This window comes from Rhipicephalus sanguineus, chromosome 8, assembly GCF_013339695.2.
Source record: "Rhipicephalus sanguineus isolate Rsan-2018 chromosome 8, BIME_Rsan_1.4, whole genome shotgun sequence".
Taxonomy (NCBI): domain Eukaryota; kingdom Metazoa; phylum Arthropoda; class Arachnida; order Ixodida; family Ixodidae; genus Rhipicephalus; species Rhipicephalus sanguineus.
This window is the reverse complement of record NC_051183.1, coordinates 9,024,047-9,040,908: the sequence shown is the minus strand read 5'-3', so window position 1 is coordinate 9,040,908 and position 16,862 is coordinate 9,024,047. Positions and strand designations below refer to the sequence as shown.

The 16,862-nt window shown below is 44.6% G+C and overlaps 1 protein-coding gene across 1 annotated transcript in view; it reads right to left on the bottom strand.

Moving 5' to 3' along the window:
- Nucleotides 1-611: 611 nt before the first annotated feature.
- The window catches only part of LOC119401293 (ras guanyl-releasing protein 3), a 232,595-nt gene continuing 216,344 nt past the window's right edge, over nucleotides 612-16,862 (bottom strand). Inside the window, exon 17 of the mRNA XM_049418737.1 lies at nucleotides 612-1,275. Coding sequence (XP_049274694.1) covers nucleotides 1,183-1,275 — 93 coding nt within the window. The 3' untranslated portion in view covers nucleotides 612-1,182. The remainder of the gene's footprint in view (nucleotides 1,276-16,862) is intronic.

Genomic DNA, 16,862 nt, shown 5'->3' with positions numbered 1-16,862 from the left:
GGCTAAGAGCCGTAATTCTTTTTTGTCTGCAATCCTAGAACAGACCACTTGGTGAAGCATTGTCGAGGATAAGACACTAAGGCGAAACAACGCAAGCACCTTGTCTTTGGTCGAAGTGTTTGGTAGGGGAACGGTGTTCCAAGTGTTTCAAGTGTGCGGTGTTCCAAGTTTTGGACAATGGACGCATGGTAATTATCTCGGTGCATTAGATTTGCTTTCCTTCATCAAAGGGATGCCAGTGGCCCAATAAATAGTTTATGTTTGTTCTCTTCTCAGCCGCAGACGCCGCGTGTAGCACTGCCTCGAGACTGTTATTGCTGAATAAGCTGCACTTAAACTTTCCATGCAGTGCACTCATCGGTTACACAATTTGTACAATCGGTCTACAAGTAAAATACTGCTATTTCACTGGACCTGTGGCCCATATGCTTTAGTTCACGGATGTAAGGCGCGTCAGACGTTTCTCTAGTTTCATGCCGCACGGCAATACTTCTAATAAAAGAACAAATAAGGTATGCGCATTGCAAATGTCGTACTGTAAAGTAAGAATAATTTATCACTGCGTGAGTGCCCCTAAGCATTGTCAGATAAACATACATCCGGCTAAAACAGTTGATAATACTTTATTGTCACAAACAGCCAACTTCATACATTGGTTCTCAAGACAGGAGATTGTTCATCGTTTGTATTTCTCCGCTACGCATATAAACGTGATCGAAAAGGACTGTAGACGATAAATATTCTGATCTAGAGGAACAGAAAGAAAACTTTTTTAAGGGTTGGCGTAATATAACAACTCTCACACAAACCTGAATTCCTGACATATTAACGGAGTCACAAAAGAAAAAGAAATAAATATTGGTCAGTGGTAACGCAATAATAGAACTCGACACTATTACCGACCTCCGATAGACTTAGTAAGAATTTGAACCAAACCTTTCAATATGGTCGGAGTACAATCAGTAGGTCAGAGCTCTTACTTCGAGTACATCGTTTTCTCGCATAGAGTGAACAAGCGTGTCGCCGTTAAAACAAAGCCACAGTTTGAAAGTTGATGCGTTTGGTTAGAAATATTCTGTGAGCAACTGTGCGAGGAGGAGGAGAATGCGCAGTGCAAAGGGATGATGACGTCACAACATAGTCGACGGCCACCCAACTGACGAGGAGGAACCGCCAGCTCGGTCAGTTCTTCTTGCAGTGGAAGCAGGCGCAGCTTTTGGCCGACTTGAAGACCAGGTCCCTGTGACCGTCCAGGCAACGAACCTGCACTTTGACCTGCGTGATAAAAAAAAAAAAGAGTTTCAAAGAAATGTAATAAGGAACTATAGATGATACTACGAGAATGCAGAATGCGCAAGAAAAAAATCCGGCAGATTCCTCCCACTGTGGGAATCGATGTAAAGCGAAGCAGCCAGCAAAGAACTGCATACATCACCTTGTTTGTCTTTGTGCCAAGTGAAGTCATTCATGCCATGACATGTAGTTCACTATGTCATGCATGCATGCATGTGCAGGCTGGTATATGCCGTGCTACTGAAACGTATATTCTGGTATATACAATGCATGTCCTGTCATTTATGTTCGTCATCCTGTCACGTCGCGCAATACCAATTTTGGTGCATATTAAGCCAGCGAAGCGGCCGCGAGCGCATCATGAGCGTGGCATGTAAGTCATGCTGTACATGACATGCATATCATGATTTTCATGTTAGTACCTGTTATTTATGTTCGTCATACAGAAATGTCTCGACATACCAGTTTTGGTATATATCCATTTAATTAAATGGCCGCGAGCGCCTCGAGACTATAAAATGTAAATCATGTCGTAAATGACAGGCGTGTCATGATTTGCTCGTTAGGGCCTGCCACTAATGTTCGTCATACACTCCTGTCACGGCATACCGATTTTGGTATATATCAGTTTAACGAAACATCTGCAAGAGCACCAAGAACGTGGCATGTAAATCATACCGTTCATGACATGCACGTCATGATTTCCATGTTATGTTATGTCATTTATGTTCGTCATACAGTTATGTCATGCCATACCAATTTTGGTACACATCCCATAAACGAAATGGCCGCAAAAGCACAAAGTCCTAGGCAGCTGGATAGATAGATAGATAGATAGATAGATAGATAGATAGATAGATAGATAGATAGATAGATAGATAGATAGATAGATAGATAGATAGATAGATAGATAGATAGATAGATAGATAGATAGATAGATAGATAGATAGATAGATAGATAGATAGATAGATAGATAGATAGATACGCTCAAAGTCGCAGAAGCTCGCTTAGCAATGCTTCGCAATAAAAAAAAATCAAAGCCAGTGAAATGGCCATGGCGCTTGCCATCATGAATACAACTACCCACACTGTCCTTAGCGAAACTAAGAGCGCTATTCTGAGCTTTATGAGGGGAAGTGTGGGTCTAAATACAGCCAAGGTCCTAAGAAATTTCAGTCAGGACGACAGAAACAAAATCAACCTGTTCCTTTGGAAAATTCCGGTAGCGAGGAAGCGCATAAAGTGGCCCTAGGGTCAACAAACCGCGGGTCGCGGTTTTCTTGGAACCGGACCCACCGATAGGAGAGGTTACAACGAACTTACGAATCACTATAGAGGTGACAAAAGCAACATACCCTATACCACACAACAACCACACGAGAGCGCAGGCCGCTATCCTTTGCCGAATTCAAGCTCACACCCTTTCCACTCCTCATCGCTTAGCGATGACCTAATATGCAAAAATCGCGATAAAAATGCAAACCAAAGTCACATCCCCTCGGAATGCGAGGGCCTTCCCCCACCCAGAGAGCTTCTGCCAGCTCCCTCAGAAATGAGATGGGGAAACCCGCGGTCCTCCGAAGAACTGCCTGGGCGGAAGAGGTCGCCGCAGACAAGCGGACAGCTCCAAACCGCTGAAATTTATCCTCCCCAAGTGAAAGCTGTACGAACTACGGTACATGTGTTCCTTTACTACTTTTTCCTGTACTTTTGTGTTCTTTTCTTGTGTTTTTCTGCTCTTTTCGCCTGATTATGTGATATATCATTTTCTGTTCTTTGCTTATGATTATCCGACTTTTTTGCGATTATTTATTTTCTTTTCTATGATCTCCTTCCAACTGTTTTTCTACTGTTCGCTGCTCCGAGCGCGGTGCTTTCAACTCCCTGCGCTGGCGTTTGGCCTCCGCTTATCTCTTCCGTAGATCTGTGTCCAACTCTCGACGCTGGCGTTTCGCTGTCGCTTCGCTGGTTCGGACAGACGAATTAGCCCTTCGGCGACGCTGGCGTTTGCCCGTGAACGCAAGCAAGCGCTGGGCAAGCAAGCGCTGCGCTGCAGCCTGCTCGGCTTATGTGTATCAAACGTGGAACCTGCGTGAGCCCAACGCGAGGCATGAGACTGCGTGACAACAACGCGATGCATGACCTGACGACAGGGTGGTCTCAAACTGCTCCGTAGTTAAAAGGTAAACCTGTCTCGCTGATACACTTCTTTACATGCGGTCGCGCTGCAAGACGGATAGTGTTTCCTTTGCCTACTCTCGGTATTTACGACGCCTCGAGTCTGGCCAACGGCTTCTAGAAACATCATCTATCGACGTGATTTCACAGCACAAACAGAACAAGAGAGGACACAGCACTCTGTCCTCGTCCTGTCTGCGCTGCGCAATCATCTCTATATTGAATAACCAAATAGCCTAAGGTGCCACATTTCTAGTAACACTACTATGTTTTATGCTGCTCTACCAAGCATTTACCGACGTCATTTTCGTCACGGAAATGACGTCAGTAAATGAACACGTCAGTTTCTAGGATCCTCGCGAGATATGTCTCCTGATTCACTTCCGATTTCCACTCTTCTCTAGAGCATAGCTTCGGCATGTCTCTTAGATAAGTGCAGTCATAAATGAAAATAAGCTATGCATGCGGGGAATTATTGTATTCAGGGGGTGTGGAATGTTGAATGACTTTTTAATCGTATTTTTAGTATAAATGCCGAAAGCAATGTAATAAATATCTATAGGTATCGTTGAACAATGTTTCGCATAACATTGACCACTGCACTGTAATACCATTCCGCACAGGTATTGTTATGCGTATATTCAATGTTAAAGATTTGGGTGCATGGAACGCTCTAAAAATATTACGTGGGCTTACATGAAACTTCAGTGTATTCAACTATGTGGAAATATTTGTAAGCTTTCCTCTTAAAGCAGGAGCTTGAGTTCAAGGTGCAGTATTAATAGACTCTGCCACCAGAGAAATGATGACTACATTGAAACTATCCCTTTCTTAGGAAAAAAGAAAAAAAAAACCTGTAACATTCTATAACGTACAAGTAATAAGAATGCATTCAACGAAAAAAACCGCGCATGAATATGAGGTACCCTCAAGGAAACTGTGACGCAAGTGATTTCTTTTTTTTTTTAATGGGGGGGTGGGGGGGCTGATGTATAAATAAATTATTCAGTCATTTAGGTTAAAAAATGCTGCAAAGGCATAAAATTAGCTACACGCAGGTCACTGCACAGGCGTGCAGATATAAGGTTTCCTGCAGTCTTTTGAAATGCAGCTAAGTGCCGAGAAAAGCGGTGCTCCCAAGGATGATGTTATAAATGCCAAACCGGAGATGCGAACGCCCAAGCTGAGTAGCTTCATTTTCGCCGCGGTGTTCGTGCCATTTAAAAACCTACAGCTTCGTAAGCCGCTCGCAGAGCACTAACCTCCAATTGGCAACGTGTATAGAAGTCGAAGGACAACAAGGATTTCAACTCATTAAATCTATTTTTGGTTAACCGAGGACGCGTTCCGATCGAGAACGCTTGGTCGAAGTAATTGTGTGTCGACTTCAAGTATGAACCACTCATATCACAGAGAAGGAGAAAGAGAATTGTAATAAAACTTCACTTATTAACTGAACACAAGAGACTCCATCTTGTTCTATCGAACTTCTTCTTTATTGTCTTGTCCCCCCTGCCCCTTGTCTTGTTGTCTTGTTTCCACTTCTTCTTCTTCTAGGTATAGGCCTCTCGGCTTGCTTCATTCCCCCCAGCATGGTCTACATCCCTTCTGGGATGATACTTGAATATATTTCCAATGGCAGCGGATTCCACGGTGTCATTGGGACCCATGTACCATATGGTCTTCAAGTGTCCTTGTTGACTCGCCGTCTTTATAACGCGAAATGGGCTCTTGTAGGCTGCGTTGAGACTCGGTCCTCTTTTCACCAGCACTAAGTCACCGACCTCGAGTTCTGGCAATGCTGTATTTTGTCGCTTGTCGAAATTTCTCTTCATTCTTTCACGGTACCTTAATACACTTTCTTTTGATCTTGCCGCTTCTTGGAGGTTTATGTTCTTGTCAATGCCAAGGCTTACGTCCGCAGGTAGATATGTTGGTCTCCCAGTTGCAGCAAATAGAGGCGTACATCCCAGTCCGGTTGTGTATGAACGGTTGTGGTGAGCTACTGCCGCTTCCAGACAACATTTCCAACCACCTTTAAATGATGGATACATACTAATGTACTGCTTAACGTCTCTGATCGCCCGCTCAGCTAACCCATTTGCGGCAGGATGATAGGGCGCAGTGAACCGCAACTTGATGTTGCGCTTTTCAGCCCATTCCTGTAGCCGACGACTTCGGAAGGCAGGTCCATTGTCTGAGACGATTACCTTTACGTTGTCGAACATCTTCCTGCTCAGAAAAGAAATCACGCTGTTAGCGTCTTCTTTGCCCGGTCTTGCTGCGATCATCCTGGTGCACTCATCAATGCACAAGAGGAAAGCTTGTGTCCTCTGAACTCCTTCAGACTTTTTCCGTAGTTCCGCAAAGTCCAGATGAACTACTTCAAATGGCGTGCTAGAATGTGTTGGTATAGCCATTTTCTGCGTTGGTTGCTTGAATTTCACTTTGTTAATCTGGCATTTGTGACAGGATGATACATAGGTCTTTGTGTCTTGCTTCATGCGAGGCCATGTGAACCTCTTTGTCAATTTCATGTAGGTTCTCCAAAAGCCATCGTGTCCGCCTGATTCGGGGCTGTCATGATACAACTCTAGTATTTTTGGAACTAAAGAAGTTGGCACGGCAACTCTTCCATGTTCAGTTTGCTGCAAAACCTCAGTTCCTTCCCATATCTTCACTGCATTAACTTCTTCGTCTGGGGGCACAATCGCTAATCGCGACATTGCATCCGCGTCCTTCATGGAGGCTCCGGGGCGATGAGTTACCTCAAAGTCAAATTGCTGAAGTTCACCCACCCAACGGGCAACCTTTCCTTTCAATTCCGCCATCCTTAATATATACGTTAGGGCTTCGTGGTCTGTATAAAGCTTGAACTTCACGCCTTCCAAATATGACCGGAAGTAGCGGACGGCTTTTAAAACGGCAAGAGCTTCTTTTTCTGTTGTCGTGTAGTTTATTTCGGTCTTGTTGAATGTGTAGCTGTAGTATCCAACTACACGAAGCTGTTGGTTTTGTGGTCGTGAGGAATCTCGCTGATACAAGACGGCCCCTGTTCCATAGTGAGACACAGTAATACAAAAAAAGGTAATACAAATTCACAGTAATACAAAAAAAGGTACAAGTTCAGGGGAAGATGGATGCTTGAAGAGATGAAAAATTTGTAAACACACGGTGTCGCTGGGGGCGACGTTTCGACAAGCGGAATAGTCTTCTTCAACGCTGCGAAGTAGTTGGAGCCTTGAAGAAGACAAGTCCGCTTGTCGAAACGTCGGCTCCAGCGACACCCTGTGTTCACAAATTTTTCGTCTCGTTACAGTAATACACATTTTTTGTGACATGTCTCTTTACCAAAAGACAAAGACACGAACATTTCGACGTATTTTTTTATAAGTTACGCATAGCACATCAACAAACGTTACATTTAGGAGATGATCCACTGGTACCTCTGGTTGTGACAGTTATCAGTTTTTTACACGAATCGCTTTTGCGCCATTAAACCCCATCTAACTAACTAACTAACTAACTAACTAACTAACTAACTAACTAACTAACTAACTAACTAACTAACTAACTAACTAACTAACTAACTAACTAACTAACTAACTAACTAACTAACTAACTAGTTAATTAACTAACTAACTAAGTGTCACTTGTCCCGTTAATAAGGAGGCACTCGCCGGGCAGATTCCAAGGGCTGACGTATTGGCCCCCCGAAACTCACCACGAAAGCGCGGACAATTTAGAGTTGGTCCTTTTAGTGCGCCAGCGAAAACCGGTTGTGGTCCAAAGACCGAGTGAGAGCCAAGAGTTGATAACACAAACAAACTATATTCTCAGTTAAGACAGTACAAGCATCACACAAACATGCCCACTCGGCTGGTATCTATTACAGCTCACAGTATAACTCAGATGGCGTTAACACACACGGGAACAAAACAAACGGATGACATGCTACAAATGCAGCCTCATGCATTACATGCTATTCAAGAACAGTTAAAGTCCTGAATATTCACCAACGCGTCCTGTCCTCAATTCTTGGAACGTAATTCGAATGCTTCTCTTCCAGAATACACTCATGCAAACTCCAGCGCTGATCGTCGTTGTTCCCTTCCGTCGTCGGTCCCGAATGTTTCTCTTCCAGGAAACACTCACGTAACTTTTCGCTGCTCACACGGCGTCGTCATCCAATTCTTCCAGATCGACGATCGACTGACCGCACTACACCATAAACACGTCTTCTTTGGCCGACGGAACCACACTCAACATAACTTCACCATCTCCGCAGCGACTGACTGCCTGCTCCCGTCGTCGGTGCATGCTTATATTTCCTCGCTCACGGGTACCAGAAGCGTCTAGTGTGTTCTTTGGCGTGCAGCACAGCCAAAGCTAGGGAAAGGGCGAGATTCTTCTCGTCGGTTCCATTCGCGGTGGCGTCACTCGGCGTCGCATCATGCTTTCCTTCCCGATCTTCCGAGAATTTGCCGGTCGTTTGATCAGAGACTGTCGGTCGGGGGAAGGAGGCGTGCTCGTGGCGTCTTTTGATACTTGTTTTTTTCGTTGCGCGCGCTTGTTGGGCGAACGGCTGGCGCCGTGCTTTCTCGCTGCCCTGAAAGCGGCCGCGCGTGCGCCTTGTTAACGCGCTCATCCGTCACACTAACTAACTAACTAACTAACTAACTAACTAACTAACTAACTAACTAACTAACTAACTAACTAACTAACTAACTAACTAACTAACTAACTAACTAACTAACTAACTAACTAACTAACTAACTAACTAACTAACTAACTAGTTAGTTTATTAAGTGACTGATAAACTAGCTAAGTAAGTAAGTATGTAAGTAAGTAAGTAAGTAACTAACTAACTAACTAACTAACTAACTAACTAACTAACTAACTAACTAACTAACTAACTAACTAACTAACTAACTAACTAACTATCTATCTAACTAACTAACTAACTAACTAACTAACTAACTAACTAACTAACTAACTAACAGGTATTTGAGAAGCGCGTCATACATAATGCGCTGGACTCAACCCAGTTAAGCCTGCGCACCTTTCATGGGAGTGACATCCGGTGTCTAGTCATCTAAGACGGTCTTACGATGGGTAATGACTTCCCAAACACGCGTGAACCTTTATGTGGTCAGCGCTTGAGCAAAAGAAAAGGTCAGTGTAGCTCAGTGCAACTGGTGAGGTAATAGCCACAGAAGTAGCTGCTTAGAAAAGCCAAGCTTTTTTTGGGCACGACTTTCAACACGTTGCGGTTAGATATGACGGGGAGACTATAGATGGCATCTAAGTGAATGCGTCAAAAGCACAAGGTAAACATGATCCGCTTGGGTCATGGGCGACGTTGTTGGGGTAAATTTAACGCAGCTTGAATGAGAGCAAAGTGAAGTGGCAACATAGAAAGTGCGGTTCGCATTCAACAAACCTTGTTGCGCTTCTTTAGCCAGCTTTTTTATCTTTATAATGGCGCACACGAAAAGCCAGGCCAAGATGTACTTGGTCAACAGCAGGCCTTGCTGTTGGCCTTACAACGTACTTGATACTTGACCCTTCTTATTATTATTTTAGAAGATACACATCTTACGGATATATTAAATTTCAGTGTACCTCGGAAGCTAATGGATTGATATAAATATGCTTACGCTCTGAAAAAAAAATTTATGCTGCGATCATGCGCTTTATGTCCTGCGTCATTACTTGTGTTCTGTGTTCTTTATGCATTATTAGGATGATCAAAATATTTGCCTTTAATATATGCACATGTGTGCTTGCTTATCCTATCCCAACTAATGTACAAAATATCGTGCTTCCGGTACTGTTGGCTTGCACGGTGTACTGTGTCCGTGAGACCGCATTTGATGTGAAGTTATGGAATGTATTTTGTGTAAGGGTGTGCGAATATTCGAAAGTTTCGAATATTCGTCGAATATTACATTAAAAATATTCGTATTCGATTCGAAAATCGTATATTCGAAAAGTTTCGAATATTCGATAACTTCGATTATTCGAGAAATTCGAATATGCGATTCGATTATCATGCATAAAATAACTCGTCTTCCACATTTCTGCTGCGTTCGTATAGCTAAAAACGTTGCCGAGAGGAGCGATAAACATCGTAAGTACACGGAGGCACGACATCTGCCTGCGACGAGCGCCCCAATATGTATGATTTATTGCTGGTTCATCTCCGACGTGCAGTGCTGTTGGCGATCATGCAACCGTACATTTTCAATATTATGCGGCCGTAACGTGCCGCACTACCACTCGTTCACTATGCGGGACCACTTCTGAAGAAAGACAGTGACCCATGTGACTGGTGGCGGACTGTAGGCACCTTCAGATACCCCAGTCTGGCAAAGCTTTGCCCCATGTACCTCCCTATACCAGCCACTTCTGTTCCAAGCGAACGTGCCTCTTCAGTGGCAGGGGGGAGGGGGGCTTTGTTAGAAGGGAGCGCCTGCTGCCTGATCATGTGGAGCAACTCATATTTTTTCATGATAACATGTAGTCATTACTTTCACTGTGCCGTGATATTTGCTTGTGTTGTGATGTGCATTGTGCTAGCCTGGACATTGTGTTCTGGAGATAGCAGTGTATGTTGTGTGGCCAGTCAGGCTGTTAGTGTTTTTTTTTCAAATAGCTACATGTTAAATAAAATATTGTTACTGTGGAGGCATTTTTTCTTTGATATTCGATATTCGATTCGATATTCGAAGGTGGATATTCGTATTCGATTCGTATTCGAAGAATTTGATATTCGCACACCCCTAATTTTGTGTCATCTTTAGTGTCGTTATGTGGATGTACTTCGCGCTAATGTAATTTTGCATGGCTTAACCAGTTTACACGCGCTCACTTTAGGTGGGTTATGTAGCCTTTTTTTTTCATATCTGCGACCTTCATTAATTCTTTTTTTCGGTGAAAATGAGCACCGGCTTCATATAACAGCGCCAACATCTCCTACATGACATATATTTAAAAAATATCTATATAGCCTCTACTGAATTTTCAAAGCGCGCTTGTCAGAAATGTTGCTCATTTTGCGAGAGGACGCTCAAAGATAAAGAAATCACGCAATAGACAAATGAATAGGCTCGACTTCACTTTGAAGTTCCATCAAGCATTCTTTATATCGATGGCAAACATTATTATTATTATTATTATTATTATTATTATTATTATTATTATTATTATTATTATTATTATTATTATTATTATTATTATTATTATTAAAGTTCTCGCACCAGTCGAAGCGGCGTCGTGAAATTTGACGGCCTCTGCTTGGGCTGAGTTACGTAGCTTACCGGTGCATATAAAGTGTACCCTGTACTCTAAAAGACTTGACGAGTTTTGAAGTCGCAGGGACTGTTGCTTAGCCACAGTGGTCCAGATGGGAGAAAACACGTACGCTGAATTTCGTAATGTACCAGATCTGAGATTATGTCTTCATTTTTAGATGCGAAGTATCTTATGGCGGAGTTCAAACCGGTGGTGGTGGTGTGCGGTGTGACCACCCTTACTGCGCATGCGCATACCCTCACCGCACACCTCCTCTCCACTCCCCCTCACCATTTCTCCTGTCGTCTTCCCCTTTCCCCTCTCCCATTCGCACTCTCCACTTCCCCTCTCCCCTCCCCCTTTCCACTCTTCCTCTGAAACGCGGGCTAGACATGCCGCAATTCTCTCCTGCGCAACGCCGCGATGAGCACCAGCGCATGCGCGTCCCCCCCCCTCCCTCTCCTCTCCTACGCTGCCTCCCTCTCGCACGCCTGTCGACCGCGTTCCCCGCTCGCCCTGTGAGAATTAACGTCCAGGCTAGAAGGAAGATAAGACGCGCGTAGCGTCCCTCTTCGCGTTCGACGACGCGAGGTCGGTAGCATGCCCAACGAACGCCAACGGAACGCGATCGCACAAGTGCTCCGGCTTCGCATCGCCTCATGGTCCCCTTTGGGGGGAAATGGTGTAATTTTTTTTTCTAGTGTGAACTCTTTCTTTCCTCGTAGACCATCAATGAATGGAACACGTTACCCCTTGAAGCATTCTGTGACAATGTTAATCCTGACGTCGATAACTACGTATCTTTCTACATTTTCATAACCATCAAAACAAGCTATTATGGCTGTCTGACATTGCATATGATTCTCTAGTTATTACTTGCATCATCTCGCTGTCATTTTAGTATATTTATTTGTTATACTGTGTTCTATTGCTTTACTATGTTTTTTTTCTTCCGTTTTTATCGAATTTATTTTGTCCGTTAGTTTTTGTTATGCCCCCCCCCCCCCCTGCTTGGTCTTTCGACCGCAGTATGCTGCAAATAAATAAAATAAAATAATCGACCTCTTTCTGCGACGTAATGAATATACAGTCTTGAAAGAATCCTGTTACAGTGTAGAGTGAGTTAATTTTCCCTTTTAAATTCCCTTGGAAGCGAAGCGTACAGGTCGCTGAGAACGAAGTGAGAACACGAAATAATGAGAGGCGCGTTTCGGTGAGCATGAGAAAAAGAGAAACCCAACACCGATGTCAAAAGAAGGAAGAAGGAGCCGTGAGTATGAGCAGTGTTGAAATTCTCGAAGTGAACTGTCCGCGTTGTTCCGCGGATACGTTTTACGGCTAAAGTATGTGTATGGGCTAACTGTAGAGGCTGAGGCAGACAACGCCAAAACCGCTTGTTTGCAAGAACGCCACCTCATTTAGCGGAGAGGAGAAGCCGTTTACAGTCCGTAAGCACTAGGAGCTCTTGTTGAAACCGGAATTATAGTGAATGTATCTACTGCTACTTTGAACCAACGCCCAAGCCGAACAAGGTGTTGATAAAAAGTGAGTGAGTGAGTGAGTGAGTGAGTGAGTGAGTGAGTGAGTGAGTGAGTGAGTGAGTGAGTGAGTGAGTGAGTGAGTGAGTGAGTGAGTGAGTGAGTGAGTGAGTGAGTGAGTGAGTGAGTGAGTGAGTGAGAAAAAGGAAGAGAAGGAGAGCAGGGACTTTAGCAAAGAAGGTCGCCTGCTCGGCTACTCTATCCTGGGGGAGGGGGATATAAATGTGTGTGTGAATGCGTGTATGAGAGTGCGTAGTCAAACGCGTTAGCACGATTGGTACAACGTCATTCGTATCCAAACAGCACAAGAAAGCCTGTCTTTTATTCTGAGCCCATAGGTGAAGACGATGTACCATGCAGTTCAGAGAGCGAGAAAAAGAGAAAAGGCAGGCAGCTTAGCCAGGTTGGTTCCGACGAACACTTGGCGTAAAGAAGAAGATAGGGTGGCCTCTGTTCAGAGTTAAAATTATTAACTACAGCAACATAAGCATTTTTGCGCGTGATAAATATTACGTAATGGAAACTTCCTGATTTACTTTAAGAATCCCGCTAGCGAAACTCATGTTAGGTTGGCTAGACTTGTTTTTTTTTTGTATTTTTAGAATGGCCGTTTGAGGCTTCGCTTACTTAAATTAAGCTAGGTAACGCTACGGAGCCATTATCAAGCGAACTTAAAAGAAAAGTAATACACATCTACAACTTGGCTAGGTTTCAACTAGGCTTTTTGTTTTATTACAATAGCAATTGTATGGACACCTGAGGCTCGTTTTTGCGGCCGCTATCGGCGTCCTCGTTGCCATCGCCGTCATGTTCCGTGTAAAGTCCAAATCTATAACATTTCCCCGCGCGTCGTGTGTACTGTGAGCTTATGAAAGCTTGTGAAGGCTGGCGATGGGCGCAGTCCAAGCAGAGATGAAACGCGTCGGCCGCGTGCATGTACGCGCTAAGGTAGGCATGTAGCCTTGAAGAAGACAAGTCCGTTTGTCGAAACGTCGGCTCCAGTGACACCCCGTGTTCCAAGGATTTCTCATCACTTTAAGTTTCCATCTTCCCTTGAACTTCTACCTTACTGACTTTTTAACAGCGAAGCTCTTAGATGCGAAGCAGCTTTTGCGCCGGGCTGTGTCTGTAGTTCCATTGGCGACCGTCCCAGTTATAGCATAGCCACCTGAGCGCGCGCTCGCGCCAAGAAGAAGTCTTCTTCCTCTTGTTCTTCGACCGCCTTGATGATGATACGTGCAGAGCACTTTAAGGGCCCGGGCTGCCGTATGCTGTCCTAGCCTGGCCTAACGGAGACAAAACCACGTGTGCTGGCACGCGCTAGAGCGTTCGAGCCTGTGTAAGGGGTTGGGTACACTCTCTCAGCAGTCACGTGATGGCGTCGGGGAACGAGATTCTGCAGACGCGCGATGAACCCGCGTGGCGTGCTCCAACAAGAGTTCGGGACGAGTAACAGCAACAGCAACTACAATGAATGCTCCACTTGAAGGAACGCGTTAACATCGGGCAAGGTGCCCGAGACGAACGGAACTTTAAGTCGACCCATGCGCTGCTTCGCATCTCCGCATGGTTCCCTTTAGTGGGAGGTGGTGTAATTTTTTTAGGCCGAGCATTGTTCAGTGATGAGTCAACAGAAATCATCATCATCATGAATCAGCACGCGCTCTCTTCATCCTCTTGTTCCTGCTCGTTCGCTTCGAACACGTGAGCCGATTTGTCCGGCGTGGCCTGCAATAACTCTGATGGGTGAGAGAACGAGTACAGATAGAGAGAAGGAGAGGGAAAGGGAGAAATTCTTGGCGAAAAAAGTTTATTTAGGCGGGACTCGAACTCGCGTACCCACGCTCCCAAGGCGAGCATCGCAACCACTAGGCTATGCAGGAAAATTTGCGCTAAACTATAGAAAAGGACAGCACAAAGAAGGAACACTTCAACAGATCGAGCGCACACTACCAACTGTTTTTATTGAACGTAGAGCATCAGTTAAATAGGGAACCCCGAACTGCACAGACACCCCGTGGCTGCGCATAGATGCACAGACACATCGAGGAACATCACGTGTTAACGCACCTTATTCATCAAAAAAGACACTTCTGCGCCGTAGAGCGCTACCGAGGCCTCACTTACACAGCTGTCTTTTTTCCCCTTAATAAAGAACGCTTCCAAAACCTCCCGAACACACGTGTTTTTGCTACGTCCAAGTATTTTATTCTGTTGAAATCGTGCTTCGCATCCACAGGCAGCGCAGTGAGCTGGCAAATTCGCCATTTCTTTATTTTTGATTGACAGCTGGTGTTCACGCGCGCGGTTATTTACGCAGCGGCTTGTTTGGCCCACATAAGACCTGCCGCAGGAAAGCGGTATCTCGTACACCACTCCTACATCGCATTGCACAACCGGGTTGGCATGCTTTTTGCTACACAGGCTACCGCGCTCTTCGCCTTTAGTTTAGCGCAAATTTTCCTGCATAGTATGAACCAACTAGCCCCTCAAGACGTCCTGATCACTGGGCTATCCAAGCACGCAAGCAGAGCATAACATACCAGGGGAAAGGAAAGTGAGGTGAGAGATGGAAAGAGAAATAGAAAGAAATAGAGACCACAGAGACATAGAAAAAATAGAGAGACGAAAGAAAAAGAAAACTAACGGAAACAAAAGACGGCTGCCCAGCTCCGCACTTCCTTCAGGCTTGGCACCACTATACTGCGAAGGTGCCGTGATTTTTCTTTTTTGCTTCACGCGAGCTAACTAAGACGATGCAACTATCGTAGTCTGTCATACATTCCACTTGAAATTGCAGCAATACAATCTGATGTTAAATACTGACGCAAAAGGTAAAGTGACGCAGCCGGTAAATATGAGGTTGGGGCCAAGCAATTATCTATGAGAAAAGCTAAGCGTGTTATAAGAGTACAAACTACATGTGCCTGTCGTGTATATATAGTGTTATGTGCTTGTGCAAGTGTTGCGTGAGTGTGAGCTCTATGCATTAATATGCCGCTCGATATGCCACCCTTGTTATCTGTATAGTGTACCATACTCTCTGACACACATTAGATAACGCTTCTTTCTAAAGTGATACAAGAAATAGCGCTTAAGATGTTATCGTGCATCGCACAAAGGTCGGGCTATCCGCGTGGTACCACAACTGCCGCTGGTTCCGTTGTAGACCTAGATCGATGGTGACATTACGGCTCCGTTGAGGTTCCCCTTAATGAGGGTGCCACGCTTCACTCGGCCTCTTTTGCATAGCTGTTCTTTAGCGCCGCTCCTAATGAGTGCAGCTTTAGTTTGTATGCAGCTACGACGCCTAAATCAAAGCGTAGCCGGGCATGCGATCGAGGAATCGAGTGCTTATAAACTCTCAACCATGAAAGATAACCTTGAGGTGCTTTCACAGGCACAAAAAAAAGACATTTGTTTTTCAAGAAACATTGAAATTGAGCAGCGTTTAGACAAAGAATGTTTACAGTTAACTAATTTACTGTTCAACTAATAAAATATCTGACCAACTAACTAGCCCGCTGACTATCTTACTTACTGACCATGTTCAAAGACTTGAGCGTTCTTCAAGCGTCAGTAGAGCACCACTAAACAAAGCACAATTTGCAAGACGAGCAGCGATATCAATTACTGGCGGACTTCGTGTACAAAAATGGAAGAAAGTCGAACACACACAAAAAAAGGAGTGTTCCACACTCGCCGTCATGGATACTAGCGGCGCTCTCCCGGGTATAAATGCACAGATATACCCCATAAAGTGGACGGCAGGACGACCGCCGCCGTAGTTCAACCGGTAGAGCGTCGGAGGCGTTATCCCAAGGTTTCAGGTTCGGTCGCTGCCGACGGCAAGTTGTCTTTTCATTCACTTTAATTTCTTCAGATGTATATGGTAATTACTAGAAATAACGTCCTCTATACTTTCCTTGGGTTGATTGTCTGTTGGTTTTCATTAAGGCTGGTGTCTAACAGAGAAAAACCTCTTCTCGAGAAATATTGGGGAACAGCACAATCCCATAACGGGGATGACGCCATGTCGCAACTTCACGAGAGCACAAAGCCGTGTGGGTGCACTCAAGGTCCCCGCTCGACCGACAAGGAGGCCTATACAACGTGCATCACCTGCACGAGTGCCACCGTTCATACCCGACCTTTCAGGAGTGCGTACAATTTATGACGCCGTATCTCGAACACGCGACGCCGCTCAGGAGCACGAAAGTCGCATTCATCGCTTTTATTCTACACGTATACGAATAAATTGTCAGTACGTGCCACATTACGAGTGAAAATAAAAATTAGGCAGCTTCGCACTAGAGGTGCCAAGCCCGAAGGAAGTGCCGAGCTGGGCGGCCTCCTTTGTTCATTTTTCATTTTCTCTTTCTTTCTTTTTCTCTCATCTCTCTGTTTTTTTTCTGTCTTTTTCGTCGCTGTTTATGTCCATTTCTTTCTCTCTCTCTCTCTCCATGTATTTCTTTGTCTTTCTTGTCCTTCTATTTCTTGCTTCCTCTTTCTTTCTATCTCTTACTTTCTCTGTCTCTCTTTCTTCCCTTTGTTCC